This window comes from Rhagoletis pomonella, unplaced genomic scaffold (genome assembly GCF_013731165.1).
Source record: "Rhagoletis pomonella isolate Grant_MI unplaced genomic scaffold, Rhpom_1.0 Rhpom_scaffold_00013, whole genome shotgun sequence".
Lineage (NCBI taxonomy): Eukaryota > Metazoa > Arthropoda > Insecta > Diptera > Tephritidae > Rhagoletis > Rhagoletis pomonella.
This window is the reverse complement of record NW_023458567.1, coordinates 5248318-5272824: the sequence shown is the minus strand read 5'-3', so window position 1 is coordinate 5272824 and position 24507 is coordinate 5248318. Positions and strand designations below refer to the sequence as shown.

Here is a 24507-nt window from a genome sequence, read left to right as displayed (position 1 = left end):
CGTCCATTTGTTGCGGCGGCGGCGCTTCTCAGACTTTCAAACTTGCCGCTGTGCACATTAGTATGTTTAGTCGCTGTGTGGATGTTGCCTTTTTTTACAGATTTGTAGTTGTTCTTCGTATTTGTTGCTACTGTTTTTAATTTACAACGCCGAGGCGTGAATTGTTTAGGCAAAATTTGTTTTTCCCTTCTTAGTGGATGTAAGGTTTAGAGGCTTACTTACTTAGTAACTAAATAATTTGCAATTGACCACTACTCTTACTAACTTATACTTAGTGAATATTGCGCTAAGTAGTTAAAAGTCATTCCGCGAAAGGATCCGTATTAAGCAGGGACATTAGCGGTTATGGTTTTTATAATAAAAATCATAATTTAAGTAGGAGTTAAAATTGGGCTTATAGTTTTCTGATAAGATTTAACCGTTATTTTATGATTTTTATTATTTCGATCTAAATAATCCTTAAAAAATAAAAATTAAAAATACCGCTTATTTTTGATCGAAAAAAATAGAAAAGAAAATATAACGAATACATTTGACGGAAAATAATTCAAATTTAATGATTATTCTTGATCGAAAAATAAAAATAAAAAAATAAAGATTTAGCAATGATGGAAAAACAAAGATCTGCATATTTAACGGTTATTTTGGGTCGGTGGTATTAGGCAACGATTTGTGTGAAGACCGGAAAGGGTCGAATGACTGAATCGGGCCCGAATCATAGCTTCATTACCGATATCGGTAAATCATCAATGAAAATGGAATTATTTGCCGTTACGATTATCGATATCGATTTGGTATTGTACGTATCTATAGATAAATAAAAATCAATGTAAATAAATAAGATGAATTCACCGAAAAAAACGCGATAAATAAATATTATTTGTCGATAAAGCTTTCCCCTATGAACTATTTATCGATAATTCGATTTTTTGACATTGAAATATTATGTCTTATCGTAAGTATCGACGCTTATGCTTAATTCATCAATTTTTTCAGCATAAAAGTTTATCTGTTCATCAAGTATCGATATTTGCGATGATGTTTGTAATTACTTTATTGAAGCATTACTATTTATCGGTAAATAAATTTTTTATTTTTCTAACGACTTTGATAAATTGATTGAATTTTTAGATTTTGATCGATAAGTCGGTCGTACAATATCGAATTATTCATAACTTTATAGATATTTATCGACCAATCGACTATTAACGATAAATCGAGTTTTATTTAACGGTAGTAAAGTATGTTATCGATTAATCAATATTTATCGATAAGTGAGTTTTTGATTTTAGATTGATCGATACTATTCAGCATCGTTTGCCAGAAAGTTAAAGGAAGAGACATTCTTCTGAAACACTACTTTTGAAGGCGGTTCCCCGTCCACCGTTAGCCCTAGACTCATAGCGGACATTTTTGACTTTCTTATTCACGCGTGAACAGGTGGTGGTGGTATTTCGCTACTACGGCAGCAGTATGCGCTGCGAGATAAGCCAGATAAAACCACCCATTTTGAATAGGACGTATCAAGTAAAGACTAGTGGGAGGTTAGGCTTTAAATGCCTCCTAGCAGATCTGTAAGCAAACAGTGCGTGGATCTAGATAAGACGAAAATACTTGAAAGTAAATTGAGAGATATCATTAGAGTCATAAGAGAATTTACACATCGCACACGATCTTCAAAAGTTACACAACTCAAAATTTAGCATTTTTAAAATTATGCATTAAAAATGTGCACAGAGATTTTTTTTAGATTTCAGCAAAAGCTGGAGCATACTTTTGTTATAATTTGTTGAAAAAACCTAATGATTAGCAGGTGCTAAGAAATAGTTTTTCGCATTTTCTGACGAATTTGTCATTTTGAGTTGTGTCACCTTTGATGATCGTATGCGATATGTACATATATTGCCCTAATTTGAAAACTTAATGATTTCGAATCGCAGTTACGGTCACGTAAATAAGCTATTAGAGAGGTATACAGTGACTCACACAAATGACCACGTGTTTTTTTAAATAAATAAATAAATAAATAAAAAAAATGTGGAAAATTCCACAAAATTTTATCAAAATTTCAACTTTTTAATGTGAGTCTTTAGAGCACGATATTTTTATAGAAAAATGACAAAAAAATTTAGCTCGAAAATCATTACGAATATTTGAAGAAAATTAATACGTGGTCATTTGTTTGAGTCACTGTATGTATGCGTACTTTGTGTATTTGGCGCTGATGATTGCCGGTTCCAAATTGTCAACTTCAAACTTCTCAGCCACAAAACTAAAAAAAAACGTTTATTTGTATTTTTATTAATGTTTATTTAGCATTTTCATGTGTTTGACTTCGCGTGAGAATTTTCTACAAAATCACGCATACGCTTGCGCATAGAACCACAGGCAGGCATGTACTTAAGTGTGTACATATGTATGTGCGAATAAATACACTTGTACATTTTTTGACTAAAATCTACATAGTATGTATTTTACAACTTTTATTTACACTTTGTTAAATTTTCTTAGCTTTGTAGATTTTGTGTTAAAAAAGTACCTACAAATATATACTAAAACATGTATATACAGTGGCGAAATTGTAAATAGGGAAGAGACATTTTACCATTCTTTGGATATTTCCCGTGCGCGTATTTAATGTTTATTGTTTAGCTCGTTATTTAACAAAAATCATGTAAGTCAAACTTTATACAAAAATTAGGAAAGTTCGACAAAGTTAAATCAAAATGTTGAGCTTTTTAATTGCACTTCTTAAATCGGATTCAAGTTTTCTTCCATGTGGTTGTTGTAGTGTTACTGTCTCTGGGCGAGCAACTGAAAAAAGCTTTGAACGCTTCTGAGATGTTCACTCTACTTCAACTTAAAGGTAGAAATAGAACGATGAATCCGCCTTAGAAATATTTTGAGTATGCGGCCTGCATGCCAATAAGTTTTAGTAAAATAAAGTGCAAGTTTGAAGTAGCTAGGACTTACCGTTAATTTTTTTTTGTGGAAGGCGTTGCACATTTTCATCACAAAAAATTTTTTCGAACATAAATACTTTGTATACAAGAAAAAGCGTAAGCAAAAAATTGCCAAAAATCAATGGTAAGTCATAAATACTAAATTTTAATGGGCTACAAAATTGCATACTAAAAAAAAAAATCAAAAACAATCTGATTAAAAAGTTTCAAATTTTGATGAAAACTTGTTAAAATTCACCGAAATTTTATAAACGTGGAGCGTTTAAATTTTCATTTACATGTTTTTTTTTAGATAGGAAGCTATAGTAGGCGTCGTGAAACTTACACTTTATCCTAATTTATCCTACAAATGGGCTATAAAACTGCATACCTACAGTTTTTCCAACAATTCTTCATAAAAAATTTGAAATTTTTGGGTACTTTAGAGAAAATTTGCTGAATTTTTATAATTTTTGCACAAAGTTTTAAATGTGGACTTTTATAAAAATAAAATATTAAACATCAAATAAACAAAGGAAAATGTCCGAAACTAGTCAACATTCATTATTTTTTCCACCACTGTAGCTCTGCATTCATGTGTATGTACATACATACATATATCAGTCAGTTTACACCCGCTCATGGCCGTACGTGCGCGCTTCTGCCGCCTACAAAATAATAATAAAAAAAAAAACAACAATGCTTCTCTTTATCATATGCCGCATCGCTGCCAGCCACCCACCAAATGTCGCAAGCGTCCCTCCCAATTCCCGCATACACACATGCCAATGCCACAAATGACTGAAATTTTTGTGTGACATAGAAAAAAGTGTCAATTTGTGGTTGATTTTGAAATGTGGCGAGTAAGTAAATAATTTTGGTGTTTAGTATTTGCTTATAGGTATCCAAAAGTAATACAAGTTTGATGCGTGAAGTAGTTTTAGTTGACCGCCAACCTATTGCGATCTCTGATGGGCAGGGTAAGCACACTTGTTTTTTCTTTCTATTTTTGCAGTTTTTATTGCACCTCAGCGGTCATTTACATTTCTCAGCCTACTTTATGATGGCGGCAAGAATTTCTTTGTGCTGTATTTAACTATTATTCGCTCACAATCAAACGCTTTCTTTGCGCTTAAATGTAAAAATTTGCAAGTTTTAATTTTTTGTGAATTTCCTCGCCATTTTTTTTTTTTTTTGTTTAGTTCCCATGAGATGATACAAAAGACTTGAGCAAATTTTGCGTTGAGTAAATATCAAAATTGCGACACAGCAGGCAAATAGGCTTTTTTTTTTGCTAGTTACAGAGGAAGAGTGTATTTTAACAAATCTATTTAAGAAACCTTAAGTTGTGCGTATTTGCTTAGTAATCGCAAATTTTTTTTTTTTTTTACATGCGTATGTACAATAAATTCTATTGTTTATGAATGGAAGCAACAAATGTCGTTTTTATGTTAAATGTATAAACAAATAGTAATTGTGCGGGCCAATGGAAAGTACACAAATGTGACATACTAAATTTCTGCTAGTGTACGTATGTACATATGTTTGTATTTTGCCTAAGAGAAAAGAAAACACATTTGTACGGATAAGGCAATGTTTTTTGGCTTAAGTTCATGAGTCAGCGCATATCCAATTCGGAAAATAAATATATGTATGTACATATGTATGTATGCTTAAAAGCTAAAATATTTAACAATAATGATTTAATAACTATTATTTTTTATAGAATTTATTAATTTATGGAGGAATATGCTCAATTCAAGCTAAGCAAAACTCTTATTACAAAATACAATACCTTTCGTTTTAGTGGCAAAAATTGTTATTTAAACAAACATAAATGAGTTGAAAAGATCAATTTTATTTTATAATATTTTTTATATATTTGGATATGCATGTTTCTATTAAGCGTAAAATCGGTAGCTGAACAAGTGCTTTAACTTTTGCCAATTAAAATTTCAAAGCAGAAAAATCCTAGAAATTTGCCGCAAGTAAAGCATAACCTCTATTTTTTTATACGCTTTTAACTGAAGTGATAAAACGCTATATAATTAAGTGTAAAAAATAGAATAAAGACTACAATTTGGACACAGCTTCGTATTCATACACATGTTTGTATGTATGTAACTCGTATGACACGAGCAGAGACTGATAAAATCGATTTATAGCGCTTAATCACGTAATTTTTTAAATACAAATTTGTCTAAGCACATTAAATTAGAAAAACAATAAAGAGAGCGAACAAATTAACAATAGTCTTAACAAAATTATACTAGTTTATTCGAAATTTGTTGATACAAACGTAAAATCATCGAAGTTAGTGTAAATGCTTTTTATTGTGTACTTAACGGGAACTGCTACAAATAAGGTTTATAATTCCACTACATTTAACCGAAATATTAAATTTGCTTTTTAAATTATTTCCCATATTAAAAGGAATTAGGATAGTGCCATCCGATAGTTTTCCAGCTCTATTGTATAGCCCAAAAAAGTACGCGTAATTCATACGCCACGTTGAACATTTCTATAGGAAAGTTCGCAACGAGAGTCTTTTGAAAGCAAAATCTCATTCAACTGCTATTTGAAGAATAGGAAATTGGTTGGGTTGAATTATGCGAATATGCCGCGAAAACGAAAATAAGCGCTTATAAGTATAAAATAAAGCTGAAATGCCAAAATGTTTCATGCTTTTGCCAGATAATTGCGGTTGTGTATAGAGAAGTTAATGCAAATGCTGCAAAGGCGAGGTTAGGTTATAGTAGCTGTCACAGAAGCTTGCAAAACGCATGAATTCATTGCACTACTAATATAAAAAAACAGTGCAAACGATGGAAAACTATTTGGGTGCGAGAATAAACAAGAACATAGTTCGAGCTTGTACACGCGTAAGAGTATCCGCATTATCGCGGTCCAACGGGCATAAGAAGGATTACCTACCACTATAAGGCAAAATTTTACCCAGATACCTTCAAATTTGATGAAAAGATGCCAGATTATTTTTGCCATGGATTGTCACTAATCTACTTTTTCGCACCAACAATAAAGATAACGTGCTTTTACGATTTTTTTTTTGAAAGAAAATTGTGTACAAAGCATCAATAAATATATATATATATATATAAATATATATTCAATCTAATCATCCACGAATATCTTGAGACAAAGAAAATGCTTAACGGAAGCCAATTTGACGTCATTAATGGCAGCATAAATGTTGTTAGTGCAACATAAATAAAAGTAAACAATACATCGTAAATTAAACCAAAGAAATGCCAACAATGAAACCAAATAATGTACATACATATTAGAGATGGGCCTGGGATATCGGTATAGCCGGTATCGGAAATACATACCCTTAAAAGTTAGCGGACGGGACTTGACAAAAAACTTTAAAAACGTTGTATGAAATTCGCATCTTTAACGTTATATTGGGAAGAAAACGTACGGCAAAGTCAAAACAGAATAACTACTGCTCCTCCATTTAGTCCGTCTTTATGTTGGCATGCAAAAGTAGGGACCACGCCGCCGAACGGCAAATTGTTTTAATTTGAAGACTTTTTCAGGGTAATGCGCTCCTCAAACCATTCGTCTACAGTGGGCGGCACCAAATACTTTCTACATATTCCAAAGGATTGATTTTTGATCTGGTTATTGCCATATTATTTCAATATAGTTATTCAGCCTCATTGCGTAAGTCGTAAATTAGGCTAAATTGTACGACTCGACAACATTGGCATTGTCTACTGTCGTGCTGAAATAAGTAAGCGACGAAAATCGTCGAAAACTATACAGTGCTGCCAAGTTTTTCCGTTTTAATACACTAGTCGAGTGGAAATTTTAGGCAATGACGTGAGATTTTCTATACGATTCGACTATCGAAAAACCGACTTGCATTCGACACGACTCTCGCAATGAGGGTGAATATGTTTTTTCAGTTAGATTGAAAGCCATGAGAATTTCGCTTAGTGATTGATATCGGGACCCACGCTTCAATTCTGAAAAACGATCGGGACCTCAAAATTGTAAGCCGGAATGGGTTGCATCGGGATTGAATATTTAGTCCGCGCCCATCTCTAGTACATGTGTATGTATGCACGTGTGTTTATTGTGACGTGCAGCTCACACGTAAATACCTACCTATGTACATACTATGTATGTACATACGTACTGTTCTTATATAAGTACATACATACATACATGCATATGTAAGCTTGCACATGCAACATATTACAAGGCTGCTTGCCGCTTTTTCCATTTTTTTCCATAACTTTGACATTAGAAGAACTAATTGTGGGAAGTAACTAAATAACTATGTACTAGCAAATTCTTGTCAAGTTTTTCTTTTGTTTTGTTAATTTTGAAAATTTTCAATTTCAGTTACAAGTTCAACGCTACACATGCGCAAAAGGGTAAACATGACAGTTACATCTGTATGAATGGATATTCCTAAAAAATGGTTGCATTGTACCTGACATTCGTATGCACCGCCTGTAAGGTTGCAATCTTTAAAACTCCCACCCATTAGCTCGTGTGTTGTTTACAGACACACAAATACGTACATACATATATACATACAAGCTTCCATACGTATGAATATAGAACTATACGATGCTGTCTGTTATATATTTTGTGTGTAATTCAGCAGCCGCTGGAAAGTTTTGCGGTCGCTTCGCTGACTCGAAAGCAAGGCCACTGCGAGCTGGCCATCAACAGAGCGTATATATGTACATACCTATGTACGTCAGCAGGTATGTAATTTTAAATTACTTACTTTAATTTGTTTGTTAAGTTCATATTTTGGGGTTGGAGCGGGTGTCAATTTGTGACTTATGTGTAGACGAGAGATTTGCAATTATTTTTGTAAGGCGATTCACTGGAATGTGAGTTGATTGAAACAATTTGTGGTTAATACAGGGACATGAAAAAGTTGAAAATAAATATGTATTAATTAATGAGAAAAAACTTTTGAAAGAAATTTGTTAATTTAATTAAAAACTCAAACGATAAAAACTACAAGTTCTTAATGAATGAAAAACTATAAAGTGATACTTTCTAATGGGCCGTATGAATAAAAACTAAGTAATTGCTTTTTCTTAAAATTCCATACCTTTTACTTGAGTTTTGTTTGAATGAATGGAGTAAAAGGTCTGAAATTTTAAGAAAAAGCAATTGCTTATTTTTACTCATACGGCCCAATGTTTTGTTTTTAGTTTTTACTTTTATTTATATATTTTTTTATATTAAAAAAAAAACATTTCTTAATAAGTTCACAAAACTACTACTGAAAACATAAAAACTTCCCCAATAATAAGACATTTTATTTTCGTTCTTCATAATCGGTTCTTTAATTTTTCTATGGCTTGCAGTTTTTTGATGCACAATTCTCGATAATTAAATGCTTTTCTTAGTGCTTTTTACGTATTTTCACATACATTTACTAATGTTATTTAAATAAATTTTTTGTTTCATTTTTAATAAATGCAATTAAAAGTACGTACACATTAAACTTACATACATCCACTTTCAAGGATACATGTATGTACACAACTTTTATATTTGTAGGAATATATGTACATATATAAAAAGTCATACGATGAAATTGTACAATTCATTAGCTACTGATTTTTGTATAATGCTTTTCCACATTGCTTGTAAAGAACACACAATTAATACTTAAACGAAATATGCTGCTAACTGTGCCATTTTATCCCTTGGTTGTCTTGCACCGCGCCCGCCTCTTCCGCCGCCAGCACCACCACGTCCAACTTTGACACCACCACGCCCACCGCCACGTCCACCACCGCGCACGTTTACTGGCCGCGATGCCACCGCACGATGTTTCTCCACCAAATGCGCAAAGTCGGCCGAGCAAAAAACGCAGCCACTTTTTTCTTCGCTACTATCTTTGAATTTCGTTTTATCCGACTTGTAGACCACATTGACTAGCTGTGCGCCACATTCCGTGCACTTTTGTTCTGAAAGAGAGCAAAAAAGTGGAAGCGCCAAAATATCAAGTATACATTCATTAAAATTTTAAGTAACGACTTACCTTCCACCGTCACTTTGGTGGCGCCCTTGAAACAATTGATAATGACATCGCAGCGATTGCAGCCTAATTTCCAACTAGGCGCTAAGGTGCAATCCAGTACAAGTATGCCATGTTCACACTCCACGCAACTGGAAATACCCAGCGTATTAAGCGAATGCGGGCAGGTTGGATGCGTGCAGGAATTGCAGCCACCATTTTTGGGCATATCCCTGAATGGCGGATGGTTAAAGCAGTATGGACAGAATGGGTATGAACGTCCTTTTGCGCCTGTTGTAAAAGCCAGTAACTCGAAATCGTCTAGCGGACATTTGAACTCGCGATAAACTTTGACATTGCCGCCATTCGGCAGCGAGTAGGTTTCGTCGCACTGCGAGCAATGCAGGCGTGCAGGTTTTGTCTAAAACAGAGATTAGAAATTTTGCAAACTATCGACTATAGTAATTTTTTATTTTTAGTGACCTACTTGTATGTATTTCATGTAACGTCGACATTTGCCGCAACGCGAATGCGCTTTGCCCGTTTCGGCCAATGGCGAGAAGGACACCTCGAACAGGCTGTCCATGCTGGCAATATTTTTAACGAAATACAAAAACTTCAAGCGGAAAATTTCAATGGCATGTCGCAGCACAGCATGGAAATCCGCTGAACCCTTGGAAATCAAATTCAGCATACGTTCCACTTCGGAGCGCATAGTGGGCAAGACGAGCTCAGGATCGATCTAAAATGCAAGAGGTTACGTTCAAGCGTTCACTACATATTAGAGCATGCGACATTTACCTTTTGATATCCATGCACCAGCACTATACCCAGAGTTGTGGGTATGAGTTTACGTCCCGTCTCAATGCGCACATAATTTCGCTGCGAAATGTTGTTGATGTGCACTGGTATGGAGGCATCTGTACCAATGCCATGCTGTTCCATGAGTGTAATCAACTCAGCCTCGGTGAGGTAATCCGGTGGGCCTGTCTGAGATTCAGCCATACGTACATCGTTAATAGCAACTTTTTCACCCTCCACAAAGGGTGGTAAAGCCTCATCGCGTCCGAATGCCTGCCAAGTCATCACTTTAGTATAACCCGGGTCGATTAATACGTTCGCGGTGAAGGTGAAGGTCTCCATGCCAACGCGCAATTTAGCGGTGGTGGTGCGGTACTTCAAGTCGCGTGACACGGTGCCAAGAAAATGACGGCAAATGAAGTCGTATACACGCCAGGTGTCCTTATCGAAATCGCCACGACTGGCCAGCTTCATGGGCGTGATCGGTGGATGGTCGCCAGCGTCTTTACCTTTGCGTGGCGAATTGAAATCGCCCAATATGCTGCGTGCCTCGTCGCCAAATTCGGAGGAGGGTTGCAACAGACGCAAAACGGCGCTGCAATTGTACAATAAATAATCATGGGGCTCCTAGCTATTTAAAATCGCATGTTAACTAACTGCAAATCGAAATTTTCGGGATACTGATTGGTTTCTGTACGCGGATAACTGATATAGCCCTGCGTGTATAATCGCTCGGCGATTTGCATGGCTTGAAAGGGTCCTATACCTAATCCTGAACTTGCAATACGCATCAATTCTACTGTGTTCAACGCTTGTGGACGTCCCTTGAACTGTTCTTTAGTAGTCACACTCTCAACCCTAAAAGTATGCACTGCAAAATTAAATATAGCTATTCAAGTAAATAAAATCACACATACAGCGCTTCCTTTTGCTCCTTCACGCGCTGCATCAGCATCATGGCAATCTCTTTTTTGAATACTCGTACACGCGACCATTCCAGCGTGACTTCTGGCTGACCAGCCAGTAATTGCAGATACCAAAAACTCTCAGGTTTAAACGTTTGTATATCATCATGCCGCTTCACACAAAATCCCAGCGTAGGCGTTTGACAAGGTCCATATGATATCAGCGATGAGTCCAAATCGCCATAACGTCCTTGGAAAAATTTCGTTTGAAAGCGTGTAAACGCACAACCAATGCGTAAGTCCAGCTCTTGCCGCGCATCCACAGATTTTGATTCGTTTTCGTTGGGATAACCAAGCGTTTCCATAGCGCCTTTGATATCCTTCTCGGTAATGGCAGAAAAGTGAGCGCGATATGTTACATTCCGGCTGTATACATTTGGTATTACACGCGATACCGCATCCATAACTTCGTAACAAATATTCTCGCCCTCTTTATCACAATCGAGCCATAGTACTAAATAATCGCAGCCTTTCGCTTCATTCGCCAGAAATGAACGCATATGCTGCTTGGGATTGGCTTCTTTCTTTTCAGTGGGACAGCCGAATAGCTCTGCCGGATCCACGCGATCCCAAGAGTTGTATTTGCCAACAAAATCGAGCGACATGACGTGACCGCAGACTGACGTCATGCGAAACAATACGCTGCGTTCATCGCGGAATGGACCAACCCATTCATGAGTTGAGCAGGAATTACTGGATGCTGCAAAGGGGATAAATTGTAGTAAATTTTATATTTCTCTATTTAGCAGCTCGATACGCTAAAGCGGGGTGGATACAAACCTTTTTTCGTCGTGCTTCGCCCATTGGATAGGATTGAGGCGAGTGAGCCAGCCAGCGACGGCTTCTCCGCAACCATCAATACTTTCTTCATTGTTCTTGCGCTTGAACTTAACAGGCGGCTTTAATTTTGCCTAATATGGCTCCTTTAAGTTATTTTCCTGATTTTTAGCTGGAATCGCGGAAAAATGCTGGGCAAGGAGAAAACACACACACAGTGCTGCTGCTGTCAGTAAAAACAGTGCCATTAAAACTTCAACAGAGGAAAACGTTTGGCATCCAAACTGCTGATTTCAATATTTGAATATTCTACATTTTTGGTTAAAAACAAGCATTTCATTTAATGGTTTTAAATAACGAAAAAGAGGTATTCTAACATGCGTTTTAGTGAAAATTTAAAAAAAATTGTGTTATAAAAATATTTTTGGAGAAAATGTTTGCTGTCCTTTTGTGTATTGACTTGGCAACCCCTAAACTCTTCTTCTTCTTAGCATAGCGCTGTCAAATCTGGCAGTCTTCCATACACATGTGCTTTGTTGATCGTGGATTGTTTTTTGGCAGAAATAGCAGCAGGATTAGGTGAATTCTACAGGAATGAAAATTAAATCGGCGAAAAAAGCAGCGAAACGGGATTTGCCTGCAAAGGATGATGGAGAATCTGATATTAGTAGCGCGCCACCCGCAAAGTCGCCAAAGAAGGCAAAGTTTTTAAATGGTATTAATGGGGAAGTTGAGGAGCAAGCAGTTGAGAAGCCCCCCGCAGAAAAGTCAGGAGGTTCAGTGAATGTTTCCATATTCCAGCATTTTAAGGAACTAACCAACGATGACGAAGATAAACGCATGAAAGCGGCATTGCAATTGCTCCAACAATTGAGCAAAACCAAGGAGGCCGATAAGGTTTGTTGGATTGTTGTTAATATGAATATAATAAGTACACGTTTTTTAAACATTTTTACATCAATAGCGTCAAAAAGAGCTGACGTACGCGCTAAAGCGTTTAGTGCGTGGCTGTGGCGCTGCGACTAATACGTCACGGGCAGGATTTTACACAGGTTTAGTAGCGTTTCTTAAAGCTTTCGACGAGCAGGAAATAACGCTCGAACACATTTTTGATACGATGCAAAAAGAGCTGCATGTAGGCGCGACCGTGGGAAACAAGGTAAGCGCATACATTGGCCATAAAATAGTGGATTATTTAACACTCCTTTTGCTCAGGATGATGCTGATGCGGTTGTTGGTAAAATATTGGTTTGTGGTGCGTTGCAGCAGGCGGGACGCTTGGATAACATCGAGCACAATGAGTATTTGGAACGTATTACAAACACTCTGATACAGGCTACAAAACAACGCAGTTATCATGCATCCCTTGGTTATGCACTACTCGTAGAACTTGTCGAAAAGGTATTGGTAATTGGAAAATGCAGTTGCTTATATAGGGCATCGGCCAGTGTGTATGCAGAGCTTGTTTGTAATTCAAACAATTTTTTATTTATTAAAAAACTAACCTCCAGCTAAAATATTTTTGTTGGCTAAATTTTACTTCATTTTCAAACAGTTGTCTCCAAAGCAATTCAGCACCGTCGTTTGGCCTTCATTGCAGAATGAACTGCAGCGTTCATGGTCAAAGCAAACACTGCAAACTGTGCATTGCCTAATAGCCACGCAGCTTCGTTTTCCTAAAATCGCGAATGCCAAATTCATGAAGGCGCACTTTGGCCACGCCGATCTTTTACAGCCTGAGAGCTATGCTCATCTGTATCGCCTATTCTGGGAACACAATAATATGCAATTATTGACACATCCTGCTTTTGAGGCCTTTGGCTCTTATATAGCTAAAAGTGATAACCTGAACAAATTCTGGTTAGAACAGGTTGATGCTGGTTTGGAAAGCAGCAATAAGTTACGCGAATTAATTACTTTGAAAATTGCCACAGATGTCTTTAACAATTGGCAGCAGTCACAGGAAACGGAAAAGAAGCATGTGGCTGTTGCAGATTTGTTAAGCCCAAACTTTATGCATTTACTGGTTGAAGGGCTAAAAAATCAAAAACAAAAGAAAGATGAAACACTCAAAGCTTTTTACGACGACTTTTTCGAAGCCTTGGTGAGTTGTTGCACCAAACTCGCGGATGATAAACAACTGGTAGCCGTAATACGCCGACTTATATTGCCTCCCGGCCAATTTGGAATAGAGAAATATACTAGCACGCGCGTGGTACATCAGTTAATCAATGCGCTGGGCACTACAGGTGTTAAGAAAGTATACACACTTCATCATAACATTTTCCTAGGCTTACAGCCGAAGAATCCGAGTAACGCAAGCGAAGAATGGCTGAATTTCGAACGTATGAATGCTGGTTATGTGCTGCAGCATTTGCTCGCGCACAAGTCGATGCGCCAAGAATATGATTGGCGAGAGCAGCAACTGCGCTTTCTGCTCACCTGTGGCATATTTTATGTCAACGAGTCGGCGGATATATGCAAAAAGGAGAGTGCGTCCACTTTCAGCAATGACTTTGGCGAACAATGCAAAAATATGTTCTTCACAAGCATGCAGAGTCGTTTGGTCGACTTGCAGCAGGAAAAGCAATTGCTCTTGAAGCTGGTACAGCACTGCAATGAGCGTATGGGGCATAAACATGCCTTGAAATATTTCCGTATTAAGCAATACGACGACACGTTGCATAAATATTGGCAGCAAATGCACACAGCCTTGGGTGGAAGTGAAACCAGTGGGAAGAAAAAGGACAAGTCAAAGTCGACGAAAGCGACAGTAAGCGATGATAAACTGGAATTGGTTTTCCAAATTTTGCTACTCAATATGGGCTTGCAGCTGTTCCGCGAACCGGAAATGGCGGGACCGGCCATAGAAGACCTGCTCAAGTGTATGCAGCGGGTGAAGGAGAAACATAAGAAAAAGCAAAAGACCAAGGAAAGTGTCAAGAATTCCGAAACGGAGGTAGGTTGCGTACGGTTTTGTGCAAATAACATTTTTTTATATGCATACATATAAAAAAAAAACGTTTATTTTTTCAGGACGAAGAACCCGAATGGATTGAGGTCGTTGTGGATTTATTCCTTCATTTACTTTCACAAAACGCCACGGCGCTGCGGAATATTGTCAATGCGCTGTTCCCACACTTGTGCGGGAGCCTGAACCTGACCGCTGTACACCAAATATTAGCTGTATTGGACATGAAGGATGGCCATAATCCTCTAAGTGCACATGGCGACGAAAGTGAGGATGAGGATGAAGAAGATACTGATGATGACGATGATGAAACACAAGGTGGTAAAAATAAAAAATCACCACCGAAACTAGTAAATGGTAAGGCTGATAATGATGCCGAAGGTAGTGGTGATGATAACGACGATGAGGATGAAGATGGTAATGATGATGATGATGACGATGATGAAGAAGACGAGGATGACGATGACGACGACGATGATGCCGAGGAAGATGAAGCGACAGCTGCCGACAGGCTTCGTAATGCCGTCTCACAAGCGCTTATGGCACATGGTGGCATGCCTACCGCGGGCGACGATGACGATGATATGGCCTCAATCGATTTGAATGACATGACTGAGGAGGAAGGGCACAAGCTTGACGAAGCACTAGCTGAAGCTTTTAAGGCCATGCGCAAGACAGGCGGTGGTGGTGCAGCTGCTAAGAAGTCAAAGAGCTATCGTGTCAAAATTACCACGGTTATGCATTTCCGCATACGTGTCCTCGATCTGCTCGAAATCTACTTGCAACAGCAGCCTCTTTTGCTGATCGCCATTGAAGTTATGCTTGCTTTGTACAATATGCTGCCACACTGTGTAGGAGACGAGCTGAAACCGCTGCAAATCAAAGTGGAAAAGGTGTTGCAAAAATTGACGGCATTGAAATACGATGTCGCCGATGTCCAGGAGGATGAGGTGGTGGCCTTTATACGCCTAATTGTCGAACAGAAATCGCCAGCAGCAGCTTTTGAGGCAATGAATAAGCTGCGTAACAAATGCATTATATTCCTGGTGAATAGCGCGATTAAGATTGCTGCAGAGAAAAGCGATGACTGCAAAAAAGTGCTAGCGCTATACGAAGAATATCTCCAGGAGTTCCTACAATCGCGTAATCCAAGCGTGAATATCACTTTATTGTCCGACATTTTCCGGCTGCGCTGGAGTGGCGTTTGGCAACTGGCGGTGTCGCTGTCGCGCAAAGGTCTGAACTTGGAAACGCGTGCTTTCCGCCGCATACAAATCTACGAACTACTCGATGTGCTTTACAAAAATCATGAACTTCAGCGGCTGGATGTGTCCACCGCAAAAACTCAATTAAAGCAGATAGAAAGCGCGCTCTGTAGCCACATCAAAGCGCTAGCCGCGGGCACTGGGACTGAAATATCGCCGAAGGAGTATACCGTGTTACTGCAATTGCTGATGCAGGCACAGAAGACACACCATCGGCTGCAAGTGAAATCGGCTCTGGCCGACGTGGACATTAAACAAGCTATTCAAAGCATGCGTGCCGATTCAACGCAGGTTTATCAACGATATTGTGCCGCCTACAAGCTGCTGGTGGAGCGTGGCAATGGCAAGGGCAAGCAAAAGATGAATGGCAAGCAAGCAGTAGGAGAGGCGGCAGCGACTGCAAAGAGGGAACACGGTGATCATGTGGGAAATGATACGTTGGAGGCAGTGGAAAACGATGGGGGGAATGGTGCACAGAAAAAGCGAAAGAAAATCAATGATAAAGCGTTACGCAAACTGAAGAAGCAAAAGAAAGAGCAACGTTTGCAAGTTGCCTCTGCAGGATTAAATGGCAGCTTCGCATTTGTGCGGCAAGCGTCAAACGAAGATGATGAAGAGGCGGAGGAAGAATAGGAGATGTAGTGTATTTTTTCGATAGTTGGTAATGTAAGAAACATGTAAAAATGATTGAAATATTTGTTTTTTTTTTTTGAAAATATAAATAACAATTTTTATCTGTAATCGAAAAATCACTATTTTCTAAATATAATTCTGTTTACTAAGAAATACACAGAAATAAAAACGCGGGATTTGTCGCTTGCGTAAAAAAATAGTTTATTAAAAATTTGGTAGGTATGATTAAAATTTTCTGGAAGCTTGGAAAGCCTGCTTGTTCGTGTTTCCTTCCGTTTTGATAACTTTACACGATAATTTTATCGATACTTTTATAAGTGATAATGCATGTGTACATCTCTAACCTCAAATGCCAATCAGCGTTGTTTACAGTTTACCGCGCTGTCAGTAGGTTAATTGCAAATTCGCTCCGCATAAAAATTATAAAATTCTCGCAAATCATTACTAAAACGTTTGATTATGGTCGCGTGGAATAATTTACGCAAATTAAGTAGCATTGCCGTCGGTACCGGCGCCGGCCTGGCTGTTTATTACTACCAGCGTTTGCGCGAGCCCAGCAACCTGGTGCAGAACTCGTGGACAAACTCCGATAAGCCAGTTAGTGAAGCAGCAATCTGGGATCCGGATTGGGATTGTCGTGATCCGAAAAGTTGTGTGCATCCACTTAAGAATGACACACCACAAGAACAAAATCGCTTCAATAGCGAGTTAGAGAAAATGCGCGTAAAAGCTACTCGCCATATCGTGCTCGTGCGCCATGGGCAATACTTGGATGTGGGCGTGCACGATAAGGATCATCATTTGACCGAATTGGGTCGATTGCAGGCAAAATATACAGGCCAACGCTTGCATGAGTTGGGCATTAAATGGGACAAGATTATAGTGTCGACAATGACGCGCGCGCAGGAGACATCTGAGATGATACTCAAAGAAATCGACTATGATCTGGAAAAAGTGAAGCACTGTCACTATTTGCGAGAAGGTGCTCCGATAGCACCGCAACCGCCTGTGGGACACTGGCGGCCCGAGAAGTCTGTGAGTTGAGGGCGGAAGGGAGTGTAAATAAATAAATTTATAATTGTTTTCGTAACACATTTGTTTACTTGCAGCAGTTCTTCCGGGATGGTGCACGCATAGAGGCGGCCTTTAGACGTTACTTTCATCGGGCCTATCCAGAACAAGAGCATGACTCTTACACGCTTATAATTGCACATGCGAATGTCATACGCTATTTTGTATGCCGGGCATTACAGATACCGCCTGAGGCGTGGCTGCGCATGAATATCAATCATGGTTCAATTACTTGGCTCACCATCAGCCCCTCGGGCAATGTTTGCATAAAGCATTTGGGCGAGAGTGGCTATATGCCAGCGAATTGCCTATCCAATCGTATACCGCGTGAAGTGAAAAATGTAGTTTAATTGTCGAAAGCAGAATTACTAAATCATAACTAAAATAAGCATAAAATTAAAAGTCAGTGCAGCTGCTGAGCAAAGAAAATCATTGCAGAAATTTTGAGGTAAATTTTTAATTAATGAATTAAATGCGTCGGAAATCAGTTAAATATAAACAGTTTGGAGTTATGAATAAGCGAGGTAGTGTGGAAGTTTATGTTACTCCTGCCATATTATAGACCAATTACCATAAAGCAGTTAACTATTTTATCTCGTACTTAAACAATAACAAGTTTACTATATAAAAATAAACACCAAAATCAGTAAATTAACTTTAGGGCGTATATAAACACCAACATAAAATTGCGTTTATCCTTTTACTAGCATTTGTACGTATTAAAAATATTACTATTATGCAGAAAATTTAAAACATTGCTTTAAAAGGGAAGAAAAAAGTAAAGATTTATGCAGTCAAAAAATGTTTTAATAAATTCGTCGATTGCTTGAATTGTTGCAATGCAACGAATTGCTTCCCAAAAGAGTTTGTGTTTGCTCCTCAAGTGCTTGGAAATTTATGCTGGAAATAACCATATCACGAGAAAAAGCATACTATGTGGTTGTTTATAAAAATTGATTTTTTCTGCTTTCCTTTAATTTAATTTTTAATTTTTGTGTATCTTATCTTATGTATGGCGTTCTAGCCTTTTAGGTACTTCTTTTCTTTAGCTATTTTATTTTGTATGCTTATTTTTATTACGTTTATTTTTGTACGTTGTATCTGTCCCTTTGAAGGTCAGCTGACGCTGTATTTCGTGTTGCTAATCTTCTGAAATTGAAGTGGATAACTCTGGGGAGGGAAGTGAGCGTTGGACTTTAAAATCGCTAGATAAGATAAACTGATTACAATCGGCGTTTTCTCCTAGAGCGGAAATGAATGTACATATCGCACACCTACATATGTAGAAATTTCCCTCTGAATTTTGACTTAGCTCACTTTAGATCTAGGTGTGCGATATGTACATACATACATTTTTGTTTTGGCCAACTGCCCATACATGAGTATGTACATACATTTTTATTGTATGAAATTCCGCATTCTTTTGTTTGTGGAATGATGTTTGGCTTTTCCGCCTTTAAATATTTTTCAATGCTCCATTAAGCAGGCGCTTTTTCGTAATTAATGAAAATCAATTTATAAAATTTTGCGCGAATTTCTAAAATGTCATGAAAATGTCATCAATCCAGTGACAGTCAAAGTGTGTGGCATTTAAAGACTAATTGGATGAACTACAAGGCAAGCATAGTTTTAGGCGCAACGGAGATTTTTTTGGGTGTGTATAATAACAAATAGTCAGTACCAATTTCTAATGGAACTTGCAAAATTTACTGAAAAAGTGTATTCTTCCTACTGGCTGTTGTTGTTGTTGTAGCGGCTACAACAACCCCGCCCAGATTGGTTAGTCCCTCCCTCAATCGTTGTTGTAGTGGCTACAAATCGTTGTCGTCAAGCTCTATTAACGGGACACCCAATAAACGTGCAGCTTCGATAGGGTCTGTCCATAAGGACAGAGGCGTTAGTAGAGTGAGGTTCAGTGGACATGCGAAGAGATGTCTTGAGTCATGGGGTGTCTCCCCGCATGCCGGGCACTCGTTTGGCACATCTGCATCTACTCTGCTTAGGTACGAGTAGCCAGAGCGAAGTTGGGCTAGTGTGGTCCGAGTCTACCGAGGCAGACGAAGCTCTGTCTCGTCCATGTTTGGTGGTTGTGTGCCCGAAACGGCATTCACAGGTCGAGAGTCTATATAACTCGGAACTGATTGGACACCCTGTGAATGCCGTTCAAGGCTTGTCGGTATGCTGTCGGGTCCAGAGGTTGCTTTATGAACCTCTAGACTTCGTCGTGAATATAGATTTTTTTTTTTGAATTTTATGACGATGGGAAATTTTCCCGTCGGGAAGTGTCAAAAATCGCGTAAGTTACAAGTTTTTACTAGTTTTGTGCGTTTCCCAACATAACGCTCTCGCTTAAATTTTTAATAGAAAAGTTATACCCAACTATTTTTATTTTATTCGGCCTTATCGCCAATTCCATGTGAACAAATTTTCACTAAAATTATAAAACAAGACAAAAACAATATGTTATGGGAACGATTTATTCACATGGAGATGGCGATAAGGCTGATTTCGTCTCTTCCATTTCCTACAGGCTCTTTGTTTCGCCTGCGTGAAACGAATTGCAATACAAATATGCGGTTGACTAATATTTTTTTATTTTTATTTTTGTAACATGAAAAAATGGCGGAAAAGAGTATTTTGTCGGCACACATCTGAATATTTGATTATACTCGTACATACATACATACATACATACATACAAACGTGTGCATGTGTGGCCTTAAAAATGCATAGGAATGTATCGAACTATGAAATTTGACATGCAACAAATTAGCGAAATAAATTGGAATTTGTGGGCAGACTGCAAACATCTATTTGATAGGGAAAGTAAAAAATTAATTGAAATTAAATAAAATATGAGTATATGACGGAATACAAAATGTATAAAAAAATAAAATATGTAGGAAAAATAAAAATAAAAAATTTGAAGCAAAAATAATTAAAAAAATAAAAACAAAATATAAAAGGTAATTAAAATAAAATAAATGAAACAATGTTAAAAACTGTTTAATTAAAAACTTTTGATGGCAAAATGCCAGCAAATGATTGCCTATTTTTGGACGTGACGTACGATTTAGAACAAACTACTTACGCATTTTTGTTTATTCTGAATTTAAAATAGGGGTTCCACAAACTTCAAAATTTTTTATTTTATTTTGTTTTTATATTTATATTTTTTTAAATCTATGTATTTAGTAGAAATTATTGCTTTATTACGTTTCTTTAAATTCTCAATAATTCCAATAAACTCGGTTAGCACACTAAAAGCTTAGGAAACAAGTCGCAAAAGATGGTTATAACAAAATCGTTTCTTCGTTGTAATTTTGATACATACATAAATTAAAAAAATTTAAGTTATAATTTTAAAATAATATTTTTTAACTACTACACTTTAAAAAAAGGTGGCATTCGATAAATGTTAATAAATTGTGGGCACTTTGAGGCATTAAAAAAAAAATCCATAAATCGCCTAGTACTGATACCACGGCTGGCGACGCACCCATTGCAGGCGATTACTCGTCTGATCTGAGCGAATTTTAATGCTGGCGCCTTCGGCCGCGCGCACTGTCTCCTTGACCTGCGGAAAAGAATTGAGAAAAAAAATTTGTTCCGAAAGCGAACCCACATACTTCTACTTCACTTACGCTCTGCATCAGATTTTGCGCATTGCCCACCAACATCTCGGTGGCCTCACGATCCTCATCAGAGCCTTGCGCGCCCAACATAGTCGCCTTCACAGTGGATAAAATCTTCAGCTGCGTGCCAATGGTGGGTATACGCTCGCACACTTGCAACAAGTTGGTGCGTATGCGACGATCTGTACACTGGCGCGCCAGCTCCTTCGCCAAGCGCGTCACATCTTCCGACGCTTCGGCAATCTTCTTGGCGGTGGCGATCAACTCACGCTTGCTGCCGCGCGAATCGGAGAGCACCAGCTCACTGAGGCGCGCCATCAGAATGGCCATGCGTTTGGCGGCGGCAATGATTTCATTGTCCTTCGACGACCATTGGCGCACCTCTTGGTGGAGGCCGCGAGCGGCAATCTGTGGACAAAGAAAGATAGTATGTTCATAGCTAGCACAACTATAAGCGACAGCGCGCAGCATTTACCAAAATTGGCTGGTTGGCATGTGGCATTGTGCGGAAGACGCCTTCGTCCTCGTCGTCCGTTTCTGGCGGTGGTGGGCGCGCAGGCACTAGGCCTTCGCGTGGTAAGGGCGGACGCGGTGGCGCGCGTTCGGCTGTTGTGCGATAAAATAAGAAAAAAACAAAGCTGAATTAATTTATATAAATTTCGCATTTAGACTCTCAGACGCACCATTTTGATTGGAGATGTGCAGCGCGCTGAGCTCTGGTATCGGTGGTGGCAGTGAAGTGGGCAGTGGTGGCGGTGTTGGCGCAATGGCGGAACGTACATCGCGTACATCCCCCAGCAGCTGCAAATAAGAATTACCGTTACACAAATATATACTAATGCCATATTTTTCGCACACTCACCCGCTGGAATGCCGATTTCCATGCCTGCGCCGCGGCTGGATCGTTGATATTTGTCGCTACGCGCTTCGCCTCGCCCACCATTGCGGGAAGCGAGCTCTCCAGCCTGTTCGCCGCCGCATTCAACTTCTGCGTGAATACCGGATCCTCAGAGTTGTCCGCCTCCTGCTTGGCCACCAGCAGCACGCGGTTGATCAGGCGCGCTATATTCGATGTATTATCGACCATCTTCTGCGGCTGCTTAGCCACGATGGCGTCCTCGCACAGCTTCGCGTACATTTGCATGTGCTCCTCGGATGTCTTGATGAACTCGCTTGGATCGGTGGCCTGATCGCAGAGTGTGCGCATGCGCAGCACAGTGTCGGCGTACTGCTGTTTCAAGTTCTGCAAGTGCTCGTCGGCTGCCTTGCTGGCCGGATAGTTCATGCGTATGCGACCGGCATTGATGAGCTGTGGCGTCAGTGAGTCCACCTGCGACGCCGAGGAAAGTAAAATCTCGGCGATCTTCTTGTTGCCACAAGCGCCACCCGCGGCCACCATGCGCGATGTCTTGGAGGCGCGATCGCTAAATGCCTGTAGATTGTTCGATTTCTGATTGAAGTTCTGCTCGCGGCCAGGCGTGCCCTCGGGCAGCATAACCGCCTCGGTGAACTGTTTCAGCGGTGTGCTGACGTCCATGAAGTCCTGCACGATGCGGTTGACCAGCGCGTTCTGTATGGCGGCCTTCAGTTCGTGCAGCTTGTGCGTCAGCTGCTTAGCGGCCTCTTTGGCAGCTGGTGTGTTGCCCGCCGCTTGGCGCTTGAGACGCTCAACCTCGTCGCAGAGTTGATTGATTTCCGCCTTCTGATGACCCGGGCAGCCCTCGGCAACCTTGCGCCCCTCCTCCACAATCAGGTTGACGGCGCGCTCACCTAAGCCCCCGTCGTTGATTTCGGGATGCTGGAGCCATTTGACGGCCTGCTCCAGACGGCCTTGGATGGTGTGCGCGGTTTGCTGCAGGCCTGCCTTGTCCACGCCGACGACGGCGTTGCGTACCAGGGATTGCAGGTCGCCGAGCTTGCCGCGTATGGCGCGCGCCAAAGACTCTGCCTGCGGTGAAGTGCCCTTGCCGTCCTGGCGCAGCTCGCATAAGCTATTCGTCATGGCGGCGATTTCGTCCGCCAAGCGCCGAATGGGGTATGCATCCTGCGGCAGACAGCGATCCGAGATTTCGTGGGCATTGTCGATTATCTGGCGCAGCGCCTTCTCTCCAACGCCGCCCTTCAGCGCATACGGATTGGAAAGCCAGTCGTTAGCCAGCTCAGACTTGTTGTTGATGGCATTGCTGAGCTTCTTCAGCACCGTTAAATTGTCCAATTCGCTCGTGTCCTCGTCGTAGGTAGTCAGCTGTAGCACGCGTATAATTTCCTGTATCTCATCGCTCATGCGTGACGCCAAGTAGTTGCGGTTCTCGGCCGCCTCCTCCGCACCCTTGCCCTGCTGCTCGACGATGTGTATGTAGACTTTCATGCTGCAGATGAGGATCGGTGCCAATATTTTCACTTGCTCCAAGCAGCGCACCAAAATTTCGCTGTGCACCTGATGTGTCAGCTCCTTCTCACGCGCGCCCACCTCGCGCGCCACCTTGCTCAGACACGGCGAGAGGTCCTTGAGGAATTGCACCAAATCTTCCATGGTATTTATCACTTCGGCAATGGCCAAATAGTCGAGCACCCTTTTGCATTCCTGTATGATTTTGCGCACCTCGGACTCGTCGAAGCAGAGCAGCAGCGAGGAGGTGCCTTGCAGTATACCGCGGCTTCCTTCAATTAGTTTCTTACGCGCAGGTCCCGAATAGGGATCGGCTCGTAACATATCGGAAGCCTCCTCCAGCAACTGCGAGGCAGTCTCGACGCGCTGCAGCGATGCGGGCATCTCCTGCTTCAGGATCTTATCGTCCGAACTGTTGATGGTCTCGCGGCCGACTTTGACGAGATTGGCCACAGCTGCCGACACCACCTGTACGGGGCGACTGAGATCGGGCATGGCGTTGCCATCTTCGGCTTCTTCATGGAGGATGACGAGGCGAGAGACCTGAGTGGGGAGAGAAGAGAGAAGGAAAAAAAATAATTAATTATTACTTTTGTGGTGCAAAAGTAGCTAGGGTATTCAAACTATGTGCTTGAAAAATATTTAAAAAAAAGTCAAAACGGAAAATATATCTACTTTAAAGTAATGAATTAAGGTTTATAGGTTATAAGATCCAAACTAAGCAAACTTTAACATTTTACAATTTTAAGAAAACTTAAAATAAAAATTTTCGAAACATATATTTTCCCACAAAATCCATAATATTTAAATTGAACTTTTTGAAAAATTAAAAAATCTCCAATAATAAAAATGAACAGAGAGTTTCAAAAGAAATAAATACCCTAATAAATAAAAGCTTTCAAAACTTGTTTCAAAAATAAATTAAAAACGTTTTTAAATAATGGCCCAATAGGAAAAAGTTGAAAAAAGTTTTGATATTTCACAATAAAATAAGTGAAATTTAAACAAAACGAAAAAATTTGAACATTTAAATTCA

General features: G+C 39.6%; 4 protein-coding genes across 9 annotated transcripts in view; 2 read left to right on the top strand and 2 right to left on the bottom strand.

Annotated features, from left to right (window-relative positions):
• Positions 1-8259: 8259 nt before the first annotated feature.
• LOC118748580 (DNA topoisomerase 3-beta) lies at positions 8260-11718 on the bottom strand. Its single transcript, XM_036483116.1, has 7 exons — positions 11511-11718; positions 10683-11430; positions 10423-10623; positions 9766-10360; positions 9452-9706; positions 8989-9385; positions 8260-8914 (listed from the first exon to the last, which is right to left on the bottom strand). The coding sequence occupies exons 1-7, from the start codon at positions 11599-11601 to the stop codon at positions 8613-8615; spliced, it is 2589 nt and encodes an 862-aa protein (XP_036339009.1). The 5' UTR covers positions 11602-11718; the 3' UTR covers positions 8260-8612.
• A 15-nt stretch (positions 11719-11733) lies between these two features.
• Positions 11734-16555, top strand: LOC118748576 (myb-binding protein 1A). Its single transcript, XM_036483110.1, has 5 exons — positions 11734-12404; positions 12472-12666; positions 12723-12908; positions 13063-14466; positions 14544-16555. The coding sequence occupies exons 1-5, from the start codon at positions 12102-12104 to the stop codon at positions 16374-16376; spliced, it is 3921 nt and encodes a 1306-aa protein (XP_036339003.1). The 5' UTR covers positions 11734-12101; the 3' UTR covers positions 16377-16555.
• A 154-nt stretch (positions 16556-16709) lies between these two features.
• LOC118748593 (serine/threonine-protein phosphatase Pgam5, mitochondrial) overlaps positions 16710-24507 on the top strand; it is a 13075-nt gene continuing 5277 nt past the window's right edge. Inside the window, exons 1-2 of one of the 3 annotated variants that reach the window (XM_036483138.1) lie at positions 16710-17411; positions 17489-18448. In XM_036483138.1, coding sequence (XP_036339031.1) covers positions 16836-17411; positions 17489-17797 — 885 coding nt within the window. In that variant the 5' untranslated portion in view covers positions 16710-16835 and the 3' untranslated portion in view covers positions 17798-18448. Of the gene's footprint in view, positions 17412-17485; positions 18449-24507 lie in introns of those variants that run through there. The other 2 variants (XR_004994065.1, XM_036483137.1) reach the window with 2 other exon arrangements.
• Positions 20577-24507, bottom strand: part of LOC118748578 (vinculin) — a 24360-nt gene continuing 20429 nt past the window's right edge. For all 4 annotated transcript variants that reach the window (XM_036483111.1, XM_036483112.1, XM_036483114.1 and 1 more), the window contains exons 3-7: positions 21945-24014; positions 21766-21883; positions 21558-21688; positions 21092-21490; positions 20577-21024 (exon numbers count right to left, since the gene is read on the bottom strand). In XM_036483111.1, the coding sequence (XP_036339004.1) occupies positions 20917-21024; positions 21092-21490; positions 21558-21688; positions 21766-21883; positions 21945-24014 (2826 nt within the window). In that variant the 3' untranslated portion in view covers positions 20577-20916. The remainder of the gene's footprint in view (positions 21025-21091; positions 21491-21557; positions 21689-21765; positions 21884-21944; positions 24015-24507) is intronic.

What these genes read in the sequence shown, in the direction of transcription:
- LOC118748580 (XM_036483116.1), bottom strand. Translation starts at nt 11,601, where the DNA reads ATGAAGAAAGTATTGATGGTTGCGGAGAAGCCGTCGCTGGCTGGCTCA. An exon ending in CCCGAAAATTTCGATTTGCA is followed by an intron (nt 10,361 to 10,422) that starts GTTAGTTAACAT and finishes GTACAATTGCAG; the next exon opens with CGCCGTTTTGCGTCTGTTGC. An exon ending in CACCAAAGTGACGGTGGAAG is followed by an intron (nt 8,915 to 8,988) that starts GTAAGTCGTTAC and finishes GCTCTCTTTCAG; the next exon opens with AACAAAAGTGCACGGAATGT.
- LOC118748576 (XM_036483110.1), top strand. Translation starts at nt 12,102, where the DNA reads ATGAAAATTAAATCGGCGAAAAAAGCAGCGAAACGGGATTTGCCTGCA. An exon ending in AAACCAAGGAGGCCGATAAG is followed by an intron (nt 12,405 to 12,471) that starts GTTTGTTGGATT and finishes TTACATCAATAG; the next exon opens with CGTCAAAAAGAGCTGACGTA. An exon ending in GCGCGACCGTGGGAAACAAG is followed by an intron (nt 12,667 to 12,722) that starts GTAAGCGCATAC and finishes CCTTTTGCTCAG; the next exon opens with GATGATGCTGATGCGGTTGT.